A 21,878-nucleotide genomic window follows, 5' to 3' on the forward strand; every position below is an offset into this window, starting at 1 on the left:
TATAGGAAGATGTGGTATGAGTGCCAATGAGACAACTCTCCATCCAAATAACAATTTTAAAAAAAGTAAACCATTATAGGTCAATGTACGGCCTTCACGGAGCATTGTCGCCCACCGAACAACGAGATATAAAGGGCCCAAAATTACTAGTGTTCAACCATTCAAACGCGGAAATCAACGGTCTAATCTATATAAAAAGAAAAAAAAAGAAATATAGCATGCATAACTAAAGGGAAGGATAAAGTCAATGTATATAACACTCGTATAGTGTAAGTCGAAGTCGAACTGAAAAGCTCATAGTTACAAAGTTAAATTATAACTTCTATAGTTCATGTATTTATATGAAGTAATAGTTTCAAACCATTTTATGGACATATAGGCAATATCAATTGAAGTAACTATTATAATTAATTGTACTATGCAATCACATTTTATTTCAATAAAACAAAAAGACACAACATATTTGATCATCACAGGACGGAGCAATATCAGACATTATAAGAGAGCAACCATTTAACTTCAAAAGGGGTTAGTTGTTGTTGATTTTTTGTCTGTATCAGAAATATTTTTCGCGCAAAATGCGAACTTTTTAATCATTTGACGCTATCAAACAATTGATATTTTTTTTCTCAAAATTCAACATTATAAAGTATGAGGAAAATCAGTATTCAAAATACATTTTTTTTTGTAATCTGCTTGGCCACAATATTTTTTTGAATCAAATAGGGGATCAGAATATTAATGTAGGAAAAACACATTTCTTCCAACCTCACCTACCATCCGTTTGAAGTTAAATGGTCGTTCTATACGGAGGTTTGTTTTACGGACTCACCGAGGATATAAAAGAATTTTAAAAAATCACTTTAACAGTCTTGGCAATACATCTTGCACCTCAAGGTCTGCTAGATTTCATTTAAACGAACATAATTCATATCAATCATGGTCAAGCCGTGCTCATATGTATATCTTTTCCACAGTAAATTCCGCCATTAAAGAATGGACCAGACGCACGCACTTCAGTTTTCATTCGGAACAAAGGTCTGTAAATTCTGGCATCTTCCTATGAGTAAAATATCGTGGTTCTTAATATGAAAATTTTAATTTGCTTCTGGTTTGCGTTTGTGTTTTTTGTCTAATTCACCTTGCAGAAGACCAAGGTTAAATATACAGGAACAGAACGATAGCACTGCAGCCAAGGTAAAACTTAGCGTAAAGCAATGCAAACCACTGCAGTCTGTTTGGCCTTTGAACCGAATACTACTATCATACAACCATCCAAAAGATTGTTGTAATAGAAGTCCACCAAATGCGTTACCAAGCATAATAGAACCCCAGTTGCGCCCAAAATATTTCAATCCATAAAATTCGCTGATCATGGTCGGCGTTAGACACCAAAGAGCACCATTTGAAAACCCAATGACTAAATTGACGACTAGAATCATGGCAAACTTGTCAGAAAAGAATATAGAAAGCGTTAAAAATATTGTCTGCATTATGTTAAATCCAAAAAGAACGACAACCCTAGGATATCTATCTACAAGAGCATCCGATAAAAAACCGGCAAAAAATTTGGAAAAAATACCACAAACTGGATTGATTGTAGTAAACACCGTCGTAAACTTTGATATGTCGTATGATGCTAAATAAGTTCCAATATTATTTTGGAACATCAGTTGTAATCCAGCACACATAATGTACCCCCATGCTATAAAATGAAAGTCAAATCTCTTAAGAAGAGACAATCCAGTGAGGTCTTCTATGACGTGTACTTGTGTCATTGGTTTGATAGAATCATCCGTATTAATTATGATCTCTTCATCCGGGTCCGGGTTATATGGGTGAAATCTGAGAAAAACTGTTCCGAATATTCCTATAACGGCAAAACTTATTGCTGATGTCAGATAAAAACCCGTTAGATTTTGGTCCTCAGCATTGCGTCCTTTTGCAAAAAGAACACCGTATAGAAATGCCATCACTGCCGGTCCTCCACTAAATGAAGCGTCTAATAAACCAATTATTTTTCCACGGTGTTTCGGACTAAAGTTGATGACGTTAGTTGTCATGGCAGCCATGTATAAGAATATTGCTCCAAAACCTTAAAATAGAATTAACAACCCATAAAATGCAGAATATACTGTCTATATAGAGCATAAAGTAAATATTCGTTGAAAGATTATTTTTTTGAAAGGTAATGATAATACAAAACGATTCTGCAATGACGAAATTGATGAGGTTGTAATACTTGGTTATACATCTATAGTATGCTATGGAATATTGCAAAATACAAGTAGACCATTACTCTTTTGTGAAACACTCCTGTATGTCGGACACGTACTTTATTACACAATGTGGTCAGAATATGAGATTCTAAAAAAACATGTATGCAACTGCCAAATTTAGAAAAAAACATGATTTCTTGTTAAATATCCTAATGAGAAAAAAACTTTTGCTAAATTCAAAAAAAATAAATCTGGAGTTTAGTGGTTCTTATCTGTTTACATTCACCTTCCCTATCTTAATGTGTTAATAATTTTATACCACATACTACATGCAGTCCATTAGAATTATAAGACTGTTAAACATTATTTATTCAAATTATCTTACATATATATTGTTGTGGTGCCTTTGGTTGTCTAAGTGTTATAAAACAAAGAAGATGTGGTATAATTGCCAATGAGACAACTGTCCACAAGAGATCAAAATGACACAGAAATTAACAACTATAGGTAACCGTACGGCCTTCAACAATGAGCAAAGCCCATATCGCATAGTCAGCTATAAAAGTCCCCGAAATGACAATGCAAAACAATTCAAACGAGAAAACTTATGGCCTTATTTATATAAAAAAAAAAAATGAAAAAAAATTAAATATGTAACACATACCGGTAAACAATCGACAACCACTGAATTACAGGCTCCTGATTTATTTGTGTACATTATTGTGAGATTTTAAGAAAAATATAATATGTATTGGTATTAACGAGCAGTTGTAAGATAGCGTTCAAATCGGTTTTTGTTTGGTCTTCGGCTGTTATCTGATCTTTGATCGGGTTGCTGTCTCTTTGACATATTCCCCATTTCCATTCTCAATTTTACTATTGGTTCGTCTTGAACTGGTAGTGAGGTTTGAACTTTTGCTCGGGGTTAAAGGTCTCACTGTAAATCTTGAGTTTAAGAACAGTGATTGTTCTTTTGATTTAATCAATTTTTTTTGTCAAGTAAGAGTATGGACTTTAATTGTGTCAAAAACTAATAAGCACAAAATTTCTTTTCCATTACACATAAGGGAACGACCATTTAGCTTCCAGAGGGAGGAGAGAGGAGGGATTGGGTATGTTTTGTTCTAGAAAAATATTCTGATCCCCAATTTGATGAAAAAAAATATTCCGGTCAAGCAGATGACAAACAAAAAATATTCTGATTGCCACCCCCTATCCACCCCCACCCCAATCCTACCTTGTAACGTTAAATTTTGAATTTTTTTTTATATCTGATTGATTGCGTCGAAAAACTTAAAACAAATCTGACAATGAAGAAAAAAAATGCCCCCCTTTTTGAAGTTTAATGGTGGATCCCTTATATTATAATAATTCCATGCAGTACTAACTACAGTATACCAATTACCTGAAATGAAGTAGTATATATCTTGTAATCCTGCTTTGTTAGAATAAAATTCCTCCGTTAATGTAGCACTCCATAATAATGTAAACCCAGCCGAAGCTATGATAAGCCCACATAAAGATGCTATTCTTGGTCCGAACTTTTCACAAACAATACCAGCAGGAAATCCTAGAGATATTCCGAAGTTTGACATCGAACCAAATAATTCAACTGTAATACAAATATATAGTACAGTGAACATACACTAATCGTCTGAAAGAATAATTAAATGGGGTTAATGTATACATGTACATATTTAAGCAAATTTAAACATATATCAATATATCAGTAAGTAAATGTGAAACGATTGCAAATGAGACAATTATCACACGGGGATAGAATGATTAAATGTTAGCAACTTAGGCACCCGTACGGCCTTCAACAATGTTAAAAACACCATATCGTATGGTCATCTGTTTAAAGTCCCGACATGAAAAATGTGAAAAATTTAAACGAGAAATTAACGGCCTAACTCACAACAGAACGTACAGAAAAAAATCCACATTATTTGTTTGGTTATTAGTTGCTTTACATCCAGTGGCAAATATTTCATGCATGTTCAAGACGAGAACAAGTTAACAATAAATACAATAGGTAGGTCTTGTCATAATAGAGGCCATTCGGGATGATGGTGGGGGAAATTTGGACTGCCACTGGAAAATGAGGGTATATTGAATAGGGATAAAAATTTTGCCTTCGAAGAGTTGTTGCAAGGGGTCTTAACTTGCAAAGAACGTGTCACTCTCTTTACAGGAGACATCGGATTTAACGTCCCCATTCTGACCAGACGTGACTGCGAACTTGATACATCCCGCACAGCCAAGCGGACGACCAGCTTCTGCAAGCGTTTTACTGCCAGTGGGGAGAAGACCAAATGACCATATTTCGTTTCCCCAGTCACCCTTGGGGGACCCCACATATAACAGATGATGTTCATTTTACGAAGAAAAAGTGGACACTTTTGATGTTAATATATTTCAAAATATGTAGGTTTTTTTTAGTTTTATTTGAATTTTAAGCATATTCTTGCTTTTTCCCAACTAAGTATGACGTTTTCGATTTATATTAAATTTAAATATGATATTCGAAATATTCGTTGAACACAGTATAGCTTTTTTTTGTATCCGGTAAATATAAGATATTAATTGATATAGAGTTCCATCTTCCGGTTGCTGTTATTTAATATTTTTCTCTATAAAATTTCATTTGAAATTTTAAAAGTAAAATCTCTTTGTCTACAATGAATCTATTTCGTTGGAAATTATCTGACATTATACTTTTGTTTTATTTCTTTTTAAAAGATCCAGAAAATTTCATAAAGAGGGGGGATCTTACTGCCTATGAAAGTGGACATTCCAGTTATACTACAGTGATTCCCTTATAATTAACCATTTTCCCCACAAATGGGAGAACCCGGGACCCCTGAAAATCCCTCCAAATCCGTCTCTGTTATAAGAACTATTAAAAGTAAAATGGCAATACCTTCAGGCTGGGTATAGTTGAAATGTTTCTTTACTGCCACTATATAGGCACCATATGCATAGACCGATCCTGCAATCGCCATTCCCAAACATCCTGCAACCAACGCCAAGACACGAGGAAGATGCTTCTTAACGTTAAACATTTTCGATCACAATATCAATTACTGTAATTTTTAATATGTAGTAAATACATGTATCTATAATCATGTGTTAAACGTTATCATGTGATATGAATTTTAAACCTGATACACGTACACAAGTACTAATCAGAATAGTTTTCATATCTAATCAGTCCTATATAGATGAGTGTACGTTTTAAAAAAAATACTGTTACTTCTATCCCCTTCACTTTTTATCAAAAGGTACACGTAAGTAACCCATGGTGTATATTATTTATCTACCTTTGAGGAAACCCGTTTTCTTTTTTTGTGGTATTGAGAAAACGGCGACTAATTATCAATTATATTCCTATATGGAGTTATTTTCTTTCAGAACGACAGGTCATTCTTTTTCAGAATCAACCCGGACGATACCATGTTTCAATGATATATGCTCCAAGGCGTAAAATAATGACCTGTGTGAGGTCATTATTTTCCTTGATAAACATGCAATCTATGATTAACTTCGAAACTTTATCTGTTTAATAGTTTTTTGTTGTGATTTGGAAATTTATTTTTCAAGGTTAAATCGATGATAGGTGTAAAAGAAACCGCATTGTAGTCCCGCATTTTAATTTTAGAAACAAATAACGTGAAGTTTTGTTAATTCATCGCTACTATAAAGAAACATTATCATATTGATATATGTCAGATGAATTTTATGTAGACTTTCATAAATTAAATATTTAAAAATTATTTATAAAATAAGATTTAACATATTCGTGTGTAAGATTTTGAAAATCTTATTGAGTCAAACTGAATAGGTTGATTGATTTTTGGTTGCTTGCTTAACGTCCAGTTGCAAATATTTCATGCATTTTCAGAACGATACACGCTGAATAAGAAATCATACTGTATCCTACATGTATTTATATTCGTCTTCGTGTCAGGTCTTAACTTTTTAAAATTTTTATATACCTTTTACTCAACTAATACGATAATCTTATATTCTATTGAATAATATTAACGTAACTCACGAAAGGGTCGGGTGCGGATGGTATATGATGATATCCTGATTATCTTTTAATGAAATGTATTGCTATTCAATAGACAATCTTTCTGAATTTTTCATTCGATTCAAGTAAAATTGTTAAAAAAATAACTTTTCCGCGATAGAAATAACATATTAAATAAAAAAGAAAACATACCCCCTCCCCCTTTTCCATAAGCTAAGTGGTACAATAAATTACTTACAATGTGTCTTGTATTTTTCATACACCGTTATCGGATGGTTACAATACATGGGTGTCTTACTTCATGCAGTTACAGTAATATTTTTATTGTGTATGGAGATTTATTTTTATAAGGTTTATATCTAAATTATTTAGTGAGTTTTATTTCACATTCTAAATGAGCCGCAGGGCGTATTAAAACCTGAACGCATTAGAAAGGAATATCCCACCTTAGTGTTGTCGGTAAAATAGGATACTAAATTTAACAAATCTTTATAAAATTAATATTTTTTTACGGTATATAAGTCAGATAATGCATATTTTCAGGGTGTCAGGATTGTTCAAAGAAAGACCTCCCTCCGGTCGGTCTTTCATTTGATCAATCCTGACACCCCTCGGTGTGTTCTACGACAAGAAAAACCTTAAAATATGCATTATCTATAACATATTCAGTGCAAATACAAAATTTCATAGTACATTCCGAGAAACACCAATCCAGCATACGTACCTCATCATACATTCAGATACATGGTACAATGTAATCCAAATGGAGATACAAAATTGAATAATTATTCACATGTAGTAAGTACACCACTTACTCTCTCTCTCTCTCTCTCTCTCTCTCTCTCTCTCTCTCTTTCTCTCTCTCTCTCTCTCTCTTTGCTTGCACCTATTATGTTACGATTAATGAAACCATGGTTATACAGTCATAGTGAAACGGGGACACCCAAAAAGTACAAATTATACATTTATGGTAATACATGTGGTATCTTCTCTATTTGTGTTCGTGAAGCAAAAACATAAAGTTCTATTAATCTATTATACATATGTGCTCCGAGACCACAATTATATCATAGTGCATTTCTTTTAGAACAAAAATGATAATTAAAAAAATCCCAACTGCGCTTTCTCAAAGAAACTTTTACAGTGTGTTGAACTACTTTTGGGACAAATTATATAAAAATTATAGAAAACTTCATCAGCTTTAACTTAAAATATGGACACTTTTATGTTTAGGGCGTCTTGAAAACTTTTGACAGCATCCGAAGTACTAATTTTAATTTTTTTTCAGCTGGACCAAATCGCTACTTTCCTTTAAAATTCTGGACCCAAATTTTTTTACAGTGTAATTTTACCCCCCTACATGCAATTTGAGGCATTAAACATGGAGAAATAAATTTGGAAGGGGTATACAAATTAATGGCTAGTACCCCACTGTCAACACTAGGGACTATAGAACAACGAAAATCAAGGGACGACAATTGTGGTCTCGGACCATGTGTCTAATCTGTCTGTGTTAGTAAAACAGGGATCCAAAGGGTACAATTCATAAATCCATGGTTGTAGCGTCCCTCATCTATTTGCGTTAGTTAAGCAGAAACATAGAAGGTACGATTTACAAATCCATGGAATCATGCTATCTGTTATCTGTTCAGCCAGAGGTCTAGGGTATGATTTTTAAACCCATGATTATATAGTCTCTCCCCTTTCTGAAGGAACGATGTATAAATCTGTAGCTATACTGTCTGTCCTCTGTTTGTATTAGATAACCAGGGTCCCAGAGAGTATTATTTACCCTCTGGGTCCCTGGTTATCTAATACAAACAGAGGACAGACAGTATAATTTAGTGTGCCTGTTTTCAGTATTTTTTATTTTATAAATCGTTACTAAAAGAAAGGCTACTCTGACTAAATATTCCAACCGGAATGTTCAATGTTTGTTGTGAATAAATACTTTAAAGTAAAATTAATTGTTTCAATTTGAGTCAATACGAATATTTATACTTGGTGCATTTCATAACTGTATGTACTAGTAACCATCAAATGAAGGAGTCAGTATTAGTCATTAGGGGATATTTTGCACTTGCAGCAAATATAAGCCTTTTCATCAGAACTTTTGTAATACGATATGGTACAGGATAAAATTGAGAATGGAAATGGGGAATGTGTCAGAGACAACAACCAGACCAAAATAAAAAAACGCAACAGCAGAAGGTCACCAACAGGTCTTCAATGTAGCGAGAAATTCCCGCACCCGGAGGCGTCCTTCAGCTGGCCCCTAAACAAATATATACTAGTTCAGTGATAATGAACGCCATACTAATTTCCAAATTGTACACAAGAAACTAAAATTTAAATAATACAAGACTAACAAAGGCCAGAGGCTCCTGACTTGGGACAGGCGCAAAAATGCGGCGGGGTTAAACATGTTTGTGAGATCTCAACCCTCCCCCTATACCTCTAACCAGTGTAGAAAAGTAAAAGATGCCTTTTAAAGAATTGTTTGCGTTCCATTTCATCATGCATAGGAATCAAACGTAATTCCTCAATGTGTTCCAATGTAAAGAAAAGCATTTCAAAGGTAATATTATGTTCTTCGATGATAAGCAGAAATTAGTGTTTCTATTTACCGATATTAAACTTTATGTTTTTGTTCATCAATATAAAACGGTTTTCTTTCATAGACGCAGAAATATTTTATATTAGAATTATATTGTACTGTTTTGCCACTGTTTACAATTTACAATCATACCAAATCATTCTCCTTATTTAAATATTATTAAAAAATCATGTTTTATAAGAGAAATATTCGCTGTAATATTTCAATGTTTAAGATTCTTGCAACTCAATATAGTACGGCTCTTGTATTTCATATTAATTCATTATTATAAATGCGTGGATATTTGATTGATTGATAGATATAGGAAGATGTGGTGTGAGTGCCAATGAGACAACTCTCCATCCAAACAACAATTCAAAAATTAAACCATTATAGGTTAAAGTACGGCCTTCAACACGGAGCCTTGGCTCACACCGAACAACACGCTATAAAGGGCCCCAAAATAACTAGTGTAAAACCATTCAAACGGGAAAACCAACGGTCTAATCTATATAAACAAAACGAGAAACGAGAAACACGTATATATTACATAAACAAACGACAACTACTGTACATCAGATTCCTGACTTAGGACAGGTGCAAACATTTGCAGCGGGATTAAACGTTTTAATGGGCCCAAACCTTCTCCCTTTTTCTGAAACAATAGCATAACATCACAACATATAAAAACATACGATAAAATATCAATTGGCAGACTTAACTCAATCAAAAAACGTATGATTACACAATGAACGAATAAATTTGATCTGCGATATCTGAATACAAATGCACAGTTAATTAAATATTAGAGACAAACATTCATGACCAAAAGGCTAACAAACAACTCCAAACACACTGAGAAATATTTAACCAATCAATGTTCACTTTAGAAAAAAAAACGTTTTTTTATAATCTTGAAGTTTATACAAATGTTGTAAGAATAAGTGAAAAATTGAAGATATTACAAATAATCAAAGCTGGTATACAGCAAAGATCCATATAAATAAAAAATGACAAAAAAGCATTATAAACAGTATCAACAGGTCGAATTAACAAGAACATACGATTTGAGAGTACTCGCAGTTTCTGACAGCTAGTTAAAAGCCAAAACCAATTAATAGTAAAAAATCATGCATCAGAGTTATGTGATTGCGCATGACAAGATGGATGTTTGAATTTTTTCGCTCGCTATGGAGTATGTGAAATATGTGCAATACTGGAGTTAATTGCGTCTTTTTGGAACAACCAACAGTATGTAGTATCTTTAGTGTTTTGGTTTTGGGTCCTAGACCTCCTGTTCCCACAGATAAGACTATTTTCATCATTTCATCGAATTTTCTAGCTACCTGTGATCCCAGTCCGATCCGTATCGACGTATATATGAAATGTGCTAGAACTCTTGAGGGTCTAGTTGAGTGGGTCAAAAATGGGAGATAAGAAAAACAAAAAGTCGACAGCTGATATATTGCAAGAGAGTAGACATGTGCTATATGGAGATGAAGTCGAAGTGGCTACAGTCCTAGAAAATGATTTAACACTGTTAAATAGAATGGACACTAGGCTTGTATCCATTGAGAAAAATACGAGTAAAAATACAAGTACACTGACTCAAATGAACGATAAGTTAAACTCGTTGACAGCGAGAGTTATTACTGTCGAAACCGACATAGTAAATGTGAAAAGTAGGGTTTCAGATTTGGAGGCAAGTTAGAAAATTAGAAAGTTATAGTGAGAAGCTAAAAGGAAAACTACTGGACATGCAATGTAGGTCTATGAAATATAATCTCATTTTCACGGGACTTCAAGAGCAAAGGGATGAAAACTGTGAAATGAAGATTAGACAGTTTATTTACAATGAAATGAAGATCCAAAAACCGTTAGAATTTGGAAACATTCACAGATTTGGTAAAAGTGAGCCAGGGAAACCGAGACCAATTATTGCAAGATTCCTGTATTATTCTGACCTTGATATGGTGAAAAAAGCAGGACGAAATCTAAGAGGTACATTTTACGGTGTAAACGAGCAGTTTCCACCAGAAATAGAAGAACAACGACGAAAGCTATACCCAATAGCGAAACAGGCGAGAAAAGAGAAATTAAAAGTTGTAATGAAAAGAGACAAACTTTACATTAACGACAAACTTGTTAACCCAGATGAAATCGCAGACGATACCGAGCATAAAGAGCCTCAAAGACCGAATAAACGTCCACGGGTGAACTCTACTCCTGAACGAGACGGTTCATAGGATAACCATGGAAGACATAAGTGTATTAATAAACCAATCGATAATGATTTGTATAATGTAAATAAATGTTTAGTAGACAAAACAGTTATAAATATAATTACCCTTAATGTTTGTGGTTTAAAGAGGCGTATACAATACCCAGAATTTTTAGAATTGTTAAATGAATTTAGTATTTTGTGTTTTGTAGAAACAAAAACTGATGATTTAGACGTTATAGATTTGCCAGGTTATAAATTTGTAATGAAAAATAGATCTCACTTAAACAGAGTAAAATCAGGTGGAATTGTACTTGGTTTTAAAGAATCATTATCTGATCATATTTCTGCTGCTGAAACAGACAGTAAATATATTCTATGGTTTAAAATTGACAAACATGTAGTTAAACTACAACAAGATATTTTGTGTGGTATTGTGTATATTCCGCCTGAAAATTCTGTATATTGTGTTGGTGATCCATTTAGCGAAATTGAAAGTGAATTTTTGAATTTTAGTACAAGTCATGACAATATATGTCTTTTTGGAGATTTTAATGCTCGAACTGCAGAAGAGTCAGACTTTGACGTCGTAAATTTTGAAGAATTTTCAGGAATGTTAGACATTGAAAATGAGGGTGTTTGTACTTTAGATGAGTTAAATATAAATCGATTAAGGAAAAGTATGGATCACAAAAAAAAACAATTTTGGTAACTTGCTTCTTGAATTTTGTAAGAATAACAATATGTTTATCCTCAATGGAAGAATGTGTGAAGACAAAGGTCTGGGTAGTTTTACATGTAAAAACACTAGTGTAGTGGATTACAATATTGCTTCCCCAAAATTTCTTAAGCTGGTTCAAAATTTTTCAGTATTAAATTCTAGCGTTTTATTTTCGGATATTCATAATCCACTGTCGTTAAAGATTACTTGTTATGAAAAACAAAACGACGTCAGTCATGATGATGAAATGCATGAGGAGAAGATTAAGAGATGGGAAAATGAGCAATTAGACACCTTTATTAGTAACATTGATAGACTTAAAGTAAATGAAATACTAGCTCAATTAACGGAAATGGTTGAAAATACAAGTGAAAACTCAATTATTAATAAAGTTGTTGAGGATGTATGTCATTTACTTACAAATGCGGCAAAGTCTACATTCGGCACATTTACTAAAAGACGTAAGCATACACAAAATATAAAAAAATCAAAACCATGGTTCGATAGCGAATGTAAGGAAGCTAGAAAAAAGTTTCGGTCTAGTAGACGAAAACTTAAGCGAAACAATACTGACGACAGAGTGATTGAAACAAAGAAACTAGAAAAGAGTTATAAGCGAGTAATGGATAAGAGCATTCGTAAACATAGAAAGAAAATTAGACACAAGATAGAAAACTTAAGGTCGATTAACCCGAAAGAATACTGGAAGATTTTGAACGATGGTAAAAGGGGAAACAATCCATGTGTACCTATTAATATTTTGTTTGATTATTTTAAGAACTTAAATTTAGGAAATTCTGAAGATGAAGAGATTGTTTTAGAAAATTTGAACAATGTAAAAGATTTAAATGTTACATTAAATTCACCTATTACAGAAGAGGAAATTGAAAAATCTTTGAGAAAGTTAAAAAATAATAAATCCTCTGGTGATGATATGATTGTAAATGAATATTTAAAACACTCTTTTAGTGTTATGTCACAGGTGTTTGTGAAACTTTTTAATATTATATTTGACAGTGGAACTATCCCTGAAAATTGGCTTTCTGGAAATATTATACCTTTATTTAAAAATAAAGGTAACAAACATGATCCTAGCAATTTTAGACCTATAACAGTTATAAGCTGCTTTGGGAAATTATTTACTTCTATTTTGAATTCACGTTTGAATAAATTTTCTGATGATTTTTGTTTACTATGTCAGAATCAAGCTGGTTTCAGAGAAGGTTATTCTACTACAGATAATTTATTTGTTATCTACATGCTTATTAGTATCATGAAAAATAAGAAAAAGAAACTATTCTGTGCATTCGTAGATTTTGCTAAAGCCTTTGATACTGTTTGGAGAAAGGGTCTTTGGCATAAATTACTTGTGAATGATATTAACGGTAAAATGTATAATGTAATTTTTAATATGTACACTGGTATTAAATCTCGTATTATGTATAATGGTGAAATTTCAGAATACTTTTCATGCAATATCGGTGTAAGACAGGGTGAAAATATGTCTCCTTTTTTATTTTCATTGTATTTGAACGACCTTCAACAGTTTATTGAAGAAAAAATGTATGTGGTTTAAATTGCATTACTGATGAAATAGAGAATGAGTTTGATATCTACTTAAAACTGTTTGTGTTATTATACGCAGATGATACAGTGTTATTTTCGGATAATGCATCCGATCTACAGTTGCAATTAGATATGTTCTTTGAATATTGCAGTACCTGGAAATTAAAAGTTAACACAAGTAAAACTAAGATTATATTTTTTTCTGGTGGTAGATTACCCCAAAATATTAACTTTATATATGACGGAAATGCATTGGAGATAGTCAATGAATTGACATATCTTGGGTTGAATTTTTCAAGAACAGGTAGCTTTATGAGTGCTAAGAAGATTTTAGTTAGAAAAGCAAATAAAGCAATGTATGAAGTATTGAAAAAGGGGAGGTTGCACAACTTGTCAGTGAAATCACAATATGATCTTTTTGATAAAATTGTGAAGCCAATTCTCCTGTATGGGTGTGAGATTTGGGGTTTCAGTAATACTGATATTATAGAAAAAGTGCACCTAAAATTTTGAAAATTATTATTAAATCTTAAGAAGTCGACACCCAATTTTATGATTTATGGTGAACTTGGTATTTATCCCATGTCTTTATATATACAGCTGCGTATGGTTAATTTTTGGTCAAAAATGGTTAATGGGGATGATAACAGGATTGCTAAAATACTATACAAATACGTGTTCTTGAAAAATTCGGACAACCAATTTAGGTCAGATTGGTTGAAATGCATTAAAGATATATTAGATAAATGTGGATACAGCAATATATGGTTGTCACAAGGAAATTTTAATTCTAAGTGGTTGGGTATTAGTTTAAAACAAAAGTTATCTGATCAGTTTCAACAGAAATGGAGAGCTGATATTGACTGTTCGCCAAAAGGTTTGGCCTACAAATTGTATAAACAAAATTTTGAATTTGAGGAATATCTGAATATTTTAAATGATAAAGATAGAATAACATATTGTAGATTTCGTACGGGTAACCATAAGTTACCCATCGAAACTGGTAGATGGAATAAGATTGAGCGAAACCTTAGATATTGTAACTTATGTCATTGTAACGAGATTGGTGATGAATTTCATTACACTTTGCAGTGTAGTTCTTTGGCAAATTTTCGAGCACAATATTTGGATACTTTTTTCTTGCACAGATGTAACATACTAAAATTTGAAAAACTATTTCAGTTAAAAATTAAAAATAAGTTGAAAAAGCTGTGCAAATTTATCAGGGTTATAACTTTTCAAGTGAGTCTTCCTGGTTAATCACCACTCTTCTTTACTATACTGTTTATCATGTATTATTTGATATTTTCATCTCATCTTGTCATGTGTGTTTGTGTTATGTTATATGACTTTTGATGAACTTCTTTGTACCATTGTAACTTTATGGTGTTTAAGAAATAAAGAATCTTGAATCTCTTGAGACTAAAATCGACTAAAACACATCACAGGGATTTAGTATTTTAACGTCATTAATAGTCAAAGAAGACATGACTTGTGCAATGCCAAAAATAAATGTATCGACAGGTAGTAGTATAGTGAAGAGCGACTTCTTTAGAAATAAAAGTAAACGTGGCTGTGTCCCCTATACATCTCGCCTCAAAAGATAATGAAATTTAGTTATGTTTTAATTAGGTTTATATTGAACGCCATTTTCAGCTCTATTGACAATGCGGTCAGTTTTTATTGGTAGAGACAATCGAGTGATAAGAGAAGAGTTTTTATTGGTAGAGACAATTGAGTAATAAGAGAACAGTTTTTATTGGTAGAGACAATCGAGTGATAAGAGAACCACCGACCGTCGGTAGGATAACTGACAATTCAAGTCAAATTCTTGCCAACTTTCATGGTGTGATCAATGTCAAATAATGCAATGATTGACGTTACCGGAATACATATACTTGCCCCTGGTTTTTAATAGGGTTCGTGTTACTCAGTCTACAGTTGTCTTTGTTGTTTTATGTGTACTGTTGTACTGTTGCGTGTCTTTGGTCGATTTTCGTGTTTTGCCATGCTAGTGTCAGTTTCTTTTTGTTATGAGTTTAAGGTGGTATGGGAGTCTAAAATAAAAATGATAGAAATGTGTTCATACTTTGACCAGAACGTAGTATCTATTGAAACATGTTGAAAAATATAATAAAAAAGATAGGGTCACCGTACGTTTTTTCCGGCTTAATTACAAAATAGGAAAATTCCATGTAGATTCCGTCAGAAAATGTACTGTTTTAGAGTTACCTCCCCTTAAGGTACCAATTTATTTTTTTTTAAACCAAAAATGATTAACATTGGCAAAAATAATTATACTTATAATAAGTTATATTCATATAAATTGGTTCTGATACATGAAAATTCACATTAAATATCTACATTCCTGCATAAAATTTTGCTAACTTAATGGAAAATCTGGACCTTTGGTTCTCTGTCTTTTACAATCCAAGATGGAGGAAGACACCCATACCACCTTAAATATTCCTTTGGTGTCATTCAAATCTCTTTGTATGATTTGCTAGAATATATTTTAAACGGTAGCTGACTATAAAGGGCGTAAGTGCAGGACTCAAATTTTATAATTTAGATGAACCATTAGCATTCAGTTTGTTAAGAACTAAGATGTGACACTCCAGTGTAGACAATATATATTATCTTATTTTACAAATCATAGGCCCTTGTCGGACAAGATACATACATACTAACACAATGATTATTATACAAATATATCATGCTTATAAGGGGTATTTGCCAAAAATACCGGTTGAGCCGTTAGGCGAGGGAAATTTGATTACCTCGAAACCGGTATTTTTGGCATATATCCCTTGTAAGCATGATATAATTGTTTAATTCCACCGAATGTTTCACCTCAGAAAGTTTATTATAATCAGGTATTATATGAAATTTCGACTTGGATGTATATTTTTTGTATATACACTGTAGCTGTACTATTTGCGCAGTCAAATTGCATTGACCGTATAATCATTTCTTATCATTTTTTTAATGTACAGTCATGGTATTTGCTAGCTAAGGGTATTTCCCATCTGCCATGGTATTTGCTAATACCCCGACACATGGAAGTCCCTAATGGCAAATACCCCGGCAGATACAAGAAAATCTCAATATATAGAAATTGGTGAAAAATACCATGTTTCTCATCCAATCAAAATACAGCATTATTACATAAGGTGGAATTATATAAAAAATGCAAGCTTTTAGTGAAATAATTTATACACAATACACAAAGAAATGCAGTGAAAATATGAGCAATGTAGCATATTATATCGTTAGAAAGCATTAAGTGTGGTCTTTTTTTTTTTGGTAAAAGAAATTGATATCAACTTTGTCAACAGGATATAATAGAACAATAAATACAGTTTCTCATTGTTTCGTAATTCTCCAAATGAAAAGTTCACAACAACGAAGGACTTTAAATCACAACAATGCAAAGGCCTTCAAGGGGAAGTCATTCAAAAATATTTATATATATTATGAGATTATCCCCAATAGCGGTTCTCCTTATGACTATAATGCATATATCAAGTGAATAGAACGTACAAATTCACTCGCATATACATAATTTTGTAATATGTGATAATACAGTCGATTAATTATGACTAATTAGGCATACATTACGGTACATATTAAAGATGTAGTCACAAAACTAAATAAGAACTATAATTGAAGGAATATTATTTGAATTTTTGTAGTCCCTCGACTCCATATTCTAGTTTGTCAAAGTAAACATTAATTAAACATTGCAACAATGATGAGGTGAATTTATAGGGCTATGATGTGAAATAACATCTTTTTATTAAAATGTTGTCATTTTAAAAAAGCTATCATAGCTATCTACTGCGTACACTAATGTTTAAAAGCAAGCTTTCCTGTTATTTTTCAACTCTGTTTATGTCAAAATATCAAATGTCTTATAACATAGTCATAAAATCTATTGTATGTGGATAATAATTCAAGAAGTATAATTTCCTAACAGGTTTCAATTTTGAAAGGAATTTCAAGTTTTTGGTAAGTTAACAAATAGTTAACACTTATTATGACAACTGACGGCCCCTCAATAAAATCAACACAGCTACAATTTCGCATACGAATTCCAAGCCCAACACAACTATACAGAATCGATCTATAATCTGTACGATTTCTTTCCAGCCCATATTGTTACCAGGTAAAGAGGGCAACGGCGTTTGACTTGTCTGCTCGTCTTTAACTTTTCCCTTATGTCTACATATCTGAGCACATGTAAACCATTTCAACAGTGACTTCTTTTCAAAATCATCATGTCGGTAATATAAAGTTATTGTTATTATAGCCATCACAGTTGTCAGGACACTGATTACGACTTTCAGTAACAAAATCACGATAACAATACTGATTTCGCTACTCTCAGGAAGATTTTCATCAACCATTGTCATTATAACTACAAATGTTAGAAACAATGTCACCGCAAGTGAAATCCTTTCTCCGGATTCTATTGGTAAACAAAACACAAATATATTGACAAAACCTACCAGCAATACAGGAAGGACAAGACTAACGAATAGAAATAAAGGTTTTCGTTCAAGTTTGATTTGCAGGTTATACGTTGCTCGATTATATTCATCTTGTACAGCGGTAACATTTGTAATGTCCCACCCGTCATGTGGCGTAAATCCTTGCAATGCTGGCTTAGTTTGGTCGCCATAGGTGTAGTCTCCAATGTATACTTGATTTTCCTCAAAATACAATTCAATCGTGCACACGTGGGAATCAAAAGGGAAGTAGTACATGCTTGTAATGCAAATGGCTTCCACTATACCACCAGCTTTAACATAGGCATGACCATCAGGCAAATGACTAACATAAGTAGTCTTTTGGTCCAAGCGATCATCGAAAGAAAAAATGGACCGTTTTTCTACCGTATTCCTTATCATCATTTTCGGTAACCAAACCTCGTCAACTGGGAAACGAACTACATATATGTCGTTTTCAGTTACATTCCATTTTATAAGATGGTCATTCCACATCAACTTGAAGCGTACAATTACTGAAAATGTTCCAACGTTTTCATTAAAATCTAATAAAAGATCAATGTACGGGGAAACTTTGACAATTACTTCATCAGATATACTTTTTCTTGGTATGATCTGGTTAGAATACTTTTCCATGAGGGTGCTTTTTAGTTGTCGCACTTTCTGATATTCGTCCAATTCTTGTAAATTAGCCAAACAACCAAACACTTGATACGTGAATACTACAAGGAACCAAACTATCTTTGCCATATTTAGTTCAAAATACTATCTTTAGTGAATGCGTTGTACGCTCTAATGACTGTTATCTTCTGGTTTAAAAGAAAGAAAAAAATGTTAAACAAGTGTTACACACTTATCTAGCTTTCCTCTTGTTAAGTATTGCAAAAAAAATTAAATCAGCGAATATGACTCAAAATGTTAAGGTAACTTAATAAAAACCATCTGTCAAGAAATCTATGTATGGTGGCAAATATCTACCCCTACTTGTCACTTAGTTTTATCGTCTTAAGTAATCAAGAATAGTCCTTAAATAATCTAGAATTTTCTAAATATACTGCCAAAATTTACTCAAAGGAACTTACTTTTAATAAATCGAATTAAACAGTTCTTTCCTAGATTTAGATATTTCAATTTTACACAGGAAACTCCACACTAAAATTAACGACAAAAGGGACGATTTTGTTTCGAACATAGTGTTAATATTTTCTTTTTAGATGGTGATTTTGTTTTTGTTCTACATTGCTAATTTTTCTTTTTTGGAAGGTGATATATTGTCGTTCTATACTCGTCATTTTTCCCTTTTGGATGGTATTTTTTTGGCATCATCTTACAGTGTTTATATTTCACAAATCGTTTGCTATGCCCATGTCGGTTGTGATGGTTTTGGTTTTAACGAACGTAATTTATGTATTACTGGCAAATTATTAAACCAGGGATTTCGTTACCACAAATTACATAAAACCTTTACTCAATTCTTCCACAGATATAAAGATTTGGTTTTGAAGTTTGATTGTGTCTATAGAAAACTTATTTTAAACGGATAATACATCCTCATTTTACGGAAATATTGTTGATCTTAACGATCTTTTAAATGAACTTATTCTAAAAGGTTACCAATTCAACACTATTATTAGATAATTGAACATTGTTTTTATTGGTATTTATATTGATTTTGTTATCAGTAAATTCAAAGCAAACTAAATATTATTGTTACATACTATATACGCATTCATGGATCTGCAATATGTCGATACCTGTATCTTTTCATTACACAATGTCATGTTTTTCTCTGACTCTTTATGAAATTTTTACACTAAACCCATTATATGTTGGATGTCTACTGACTGCTATTTTTTCCTAGATGCATGCTTTTTTAATAGCTGTAAGTGGCTTTGAATTAGCTGTCAGTAACTGCGAGTACTCTCAGATCTGTACCTAGTGTCTTTTTTGTTGTTGGAATATACAAGTTCCCGAACACATCCATTGTGTGTAGTATTTCTCTTTCTATCCAGCTGATGAGTTTTCTCGTTTGAATTGACATTTTTCATTTTGGAGCCTTTATAGCTGACTATGCGGTATGGGTTTTGCTCGTTGTTGAAGACCATACGGTGACCTAATTGTTAATTTCTGTATCATTTTGTCTCTTGTGGATAGTTGTCTCATTGGCAATCATCAACATCTTCTTTTTTTTTAAATTTTAATCAGCTAAATAGTTCGACCTGTAAGTTAACATGGTTGTCAGATAATATACAAAATATTTTGTAGAAAATAAGAACATATTTTAAGAGTTTTTGCCTATTTCATGACATGTAAATAGTTATCAAAAGTACCAGGATTATAATTTTATACGCCAGACGCGCGTTTCGTCTACATAAGACTCATCAGTGACGCTCAGATCAAAATAGTTAAAAAGCCAAACAAATACAAAGTTGAAGAGCATTGAGGACCCAAAATTCCAAAAAGTTGTGCCAAATACGGCTAAGGTAATCTACTCCTGGGGTAAGAAAATCCTTAGTTTTTCTAATAATTAAAAGTTTTGTAAACAGAAAATTTGTAAAAATGACCATATAATTGATATTCATGTCAACACCGAAGTGCTGACTACTGGGCTGGTGATACCCTGGGGGACGAAACGTCGTAAAAACACACTTATATATCTGACAAGTTAAAAGTGAAAAGTAAACTTAATCAAGTGAAAAGTAGACTTAATTATGTGACAAGTCGACTTATGTATCTGACAAGTCGACTTATGTATTTGACAAGACTTAGTTGACTTGCGTATCTGACAAGTTTACTTGTCACATAATTTTAATTAAAGCTATTTTTTTTAAAAGAGACAAGCATTTTCATTTAATTAAAGTTTAGGACAGAAAAATATCAACTTTCCTGGATAAAACAGCATTGAAGTTCTATAACAAAGATAGATATCTATCTCAGGGATTCATCAGGGGACTTATATTCTCCCTCACTACGCCGGCCTTGTTATTATGTATGTATTTGATATACAAATGAACGTACGACGAACTAAATTTTATCAATGCGTTGAACACATTCACACTAGGAATGCAAAGGATTGTTTGAGAAAATGGATATTTTGTATGTCAGGATAATAATGAAACTAGAAACAAATATCAGTTTTGCTAATTTGTATGTTTTTACAAATCTCAGGGTAGAAGAACAATCAAAATAATAACTTTCATCTTTGAACTTAATACAATTTAATAATAACTAGTGATTTTTTTAAACGATCATTAAAACTTCAAGGGAATGAAATAATGAAATGTAATGGAGAACTCCATAGTTCTGAAATTAATTTCTATAAATAACATGTTATGACCATAATCCATTGAATATGCCATTTTACAAAATAACAGAAATATTAAGGGCAATTTGTATGGTCACGGCAACAAAATGTGAACGGACTGATCTAACATTCATGTAAAAGTAACGTTTTCCGGATACCTTTTTAGCTCACCTGGCCCAAAGGGCCAAGTGAGCTTTTCTCATCACTTTGCGTCCGGCGTCCGTCGTCCGTCGTCCGTCGTCCGTCGTCGTCCGGCGTTAGCTTTTACAAAAATCTTCTCCTCTGAAACTACTGGGCCAAATCAAACCAAACTTAGCCACAATCATCATTGGGGTATCTAGTTTAAAAAATGTGTGGCGTGACCCGGTCAAGCAACCAAGATGGCCGCCACGGCTAAAAATAGAACATAGGGGTAAAATGCAGTTTTTGGCTTATAACTCAAAAACCAAAGCATTTTGAGGAAATCTGACATGGGATAAAAATGTTTATCAGGTCAAGATCTATCTGCCCTGAAATTTTCAGTTGAATCAGTAATCACTGAATTGGTAATTTTGAGGAAATTTTGTTGTTTTTGGTTATTATCTTGAATATTATTATAGATAGAGATAAACTGTAACCATCAATTATGTTCAGCGAAGTAACATGACCTAAATGGTCAATTGACCCCTTAAGGAGTTATTGCCCTTTATAGTCAATTTTTAACA

At 32.7% G+C, this 21,878-nt stretch overlaps 3 protein-coding genes across 3 annotated transcripts; 1 reads left to right on the forward strand and 2 right to left on the reverse strand.

Annotated features, from left to right (window-relative positions):
• Nucleotides 1-407: 407 nt before the first annotated feature.
• LOC134692704 (uncharacterized) lies at nt 408-5,362 on the reverse strand. Its single transcript, XM_063553193.1, has 3 exons — nt 5,143-5,362; nt 3,625-3,831; nt 408-2,095 (listed from the first exon to the last, which is right to left on the reverse strand). Exons 1-3 carry the CDS (start codon nt 5,282-5,284, stop codon nt 1,098-1,100), a joined length of 1,347 nt encoding a protein of 448 aa, XP_063409263.1. The 5' UTR covers nt 5,285-5,362; the 3' UTR covers nt 408-1,097.
• A 5,318-nt stretch (nt 5,363-10,680) lies between these two features.
• On the forward strand, nt 10,681-13,525 carry LOC134692190 (uncharacterized). The gene is made up of 4 exons (XM_063552640.1): nt 10,681-11,089; nt 11,285-11,752; nt 11,943-13,178; nt 13,512-13,525. Exons 1-4 carry the CDS (start codon nt 10,681-10,683, stop codon nt 13,523-13,525), a joined length of 2,127 nt encoding a protein of 708 aa, XP_063408710.1.
• A 3,871-nt stretch (nt 13,526-17,396) lies between these two features.
• Nucleotides 17,397-18,620, reverse strand: LOC134692191 (acetylcholine receptor subunit beta-type unc-29-like). Its single transcript, XM_063552641.1, has one exon. The coding sequence runs from the start codon at nt 18,618-18,620 to the stop codon at nt 17,397-17,399; it is 1,224 nt and encodes a 407-aa protein (XP_063408711.1).
• Nucleotides 18,621-21,878: the final 3,258 nt, after the last annotated feature.

The sequence above is a fragment of the Mytilus trossulus genome, chromosome 12, assembly GCF_036588685.1.
Source record: "Mytilus trossulus isolate FHL-02 chromosome 12, PNRI_Mtr1.1.1.hap1, whole genome shotgun sequence".
Lineage (NCBI taxonomy): Eukaryota > Metazoa > Mollusca > Bivalvia > Mytilida > Mytilidae > Mytilus > Mytilus trossulus.

Bases quoted from the DNA above. Each gene is read 5' to 3' on its own strand.
- LOC134692704 (XM_063553193.1), bottom strand. From the start codon at position 5,284: ATGTTTAACGTTAAGAAGCATCTTCCTCGTGTCTTGGCGTTGGTTGCA. The intron at 3,832-5,142 runs GTATTGCCATTT...TTTGTATTACAG, and splicing joins CAACTATACCCAGCCTGAAG to TTGAATTATTTGGTTCGATG. The intron at 2,096-3,624 runs GTAATTGGTATA...TTCTATTTTAAG, and splicing joins TATATACTACTTCATTTCAG to GTTTTGGAGCAATATTCTTA.
- LOC134692190 (XM_063552640.1), top strand. From the start codon at position 10,681: ATGAAGATTAGACAGTTTATTTACAATGAAATGAAGATCCAAAAACCG. The intron at 11,090-11,284 runs GTTCATAGGATA...TGTGTTTTGTAG, and splicing joins CTCTACTCCTGAACGAGACG to AAACAAAAACTGATGATTTA. The intron at 11,753-11,942 runs GTATGGATCACA...AAAATTTTTCAG, and splicing joins TATAAATCGATTAAGGAAAA to TATTAAATTCTAGCGTTTTA.
- LOC134692191 (XM_063552641.1), bottom strand. From the start codon at position 18,620: ATGGCAAAGATAGTTTGGTTCCTTGTAGTATTCACGTATCAAGTGTTT.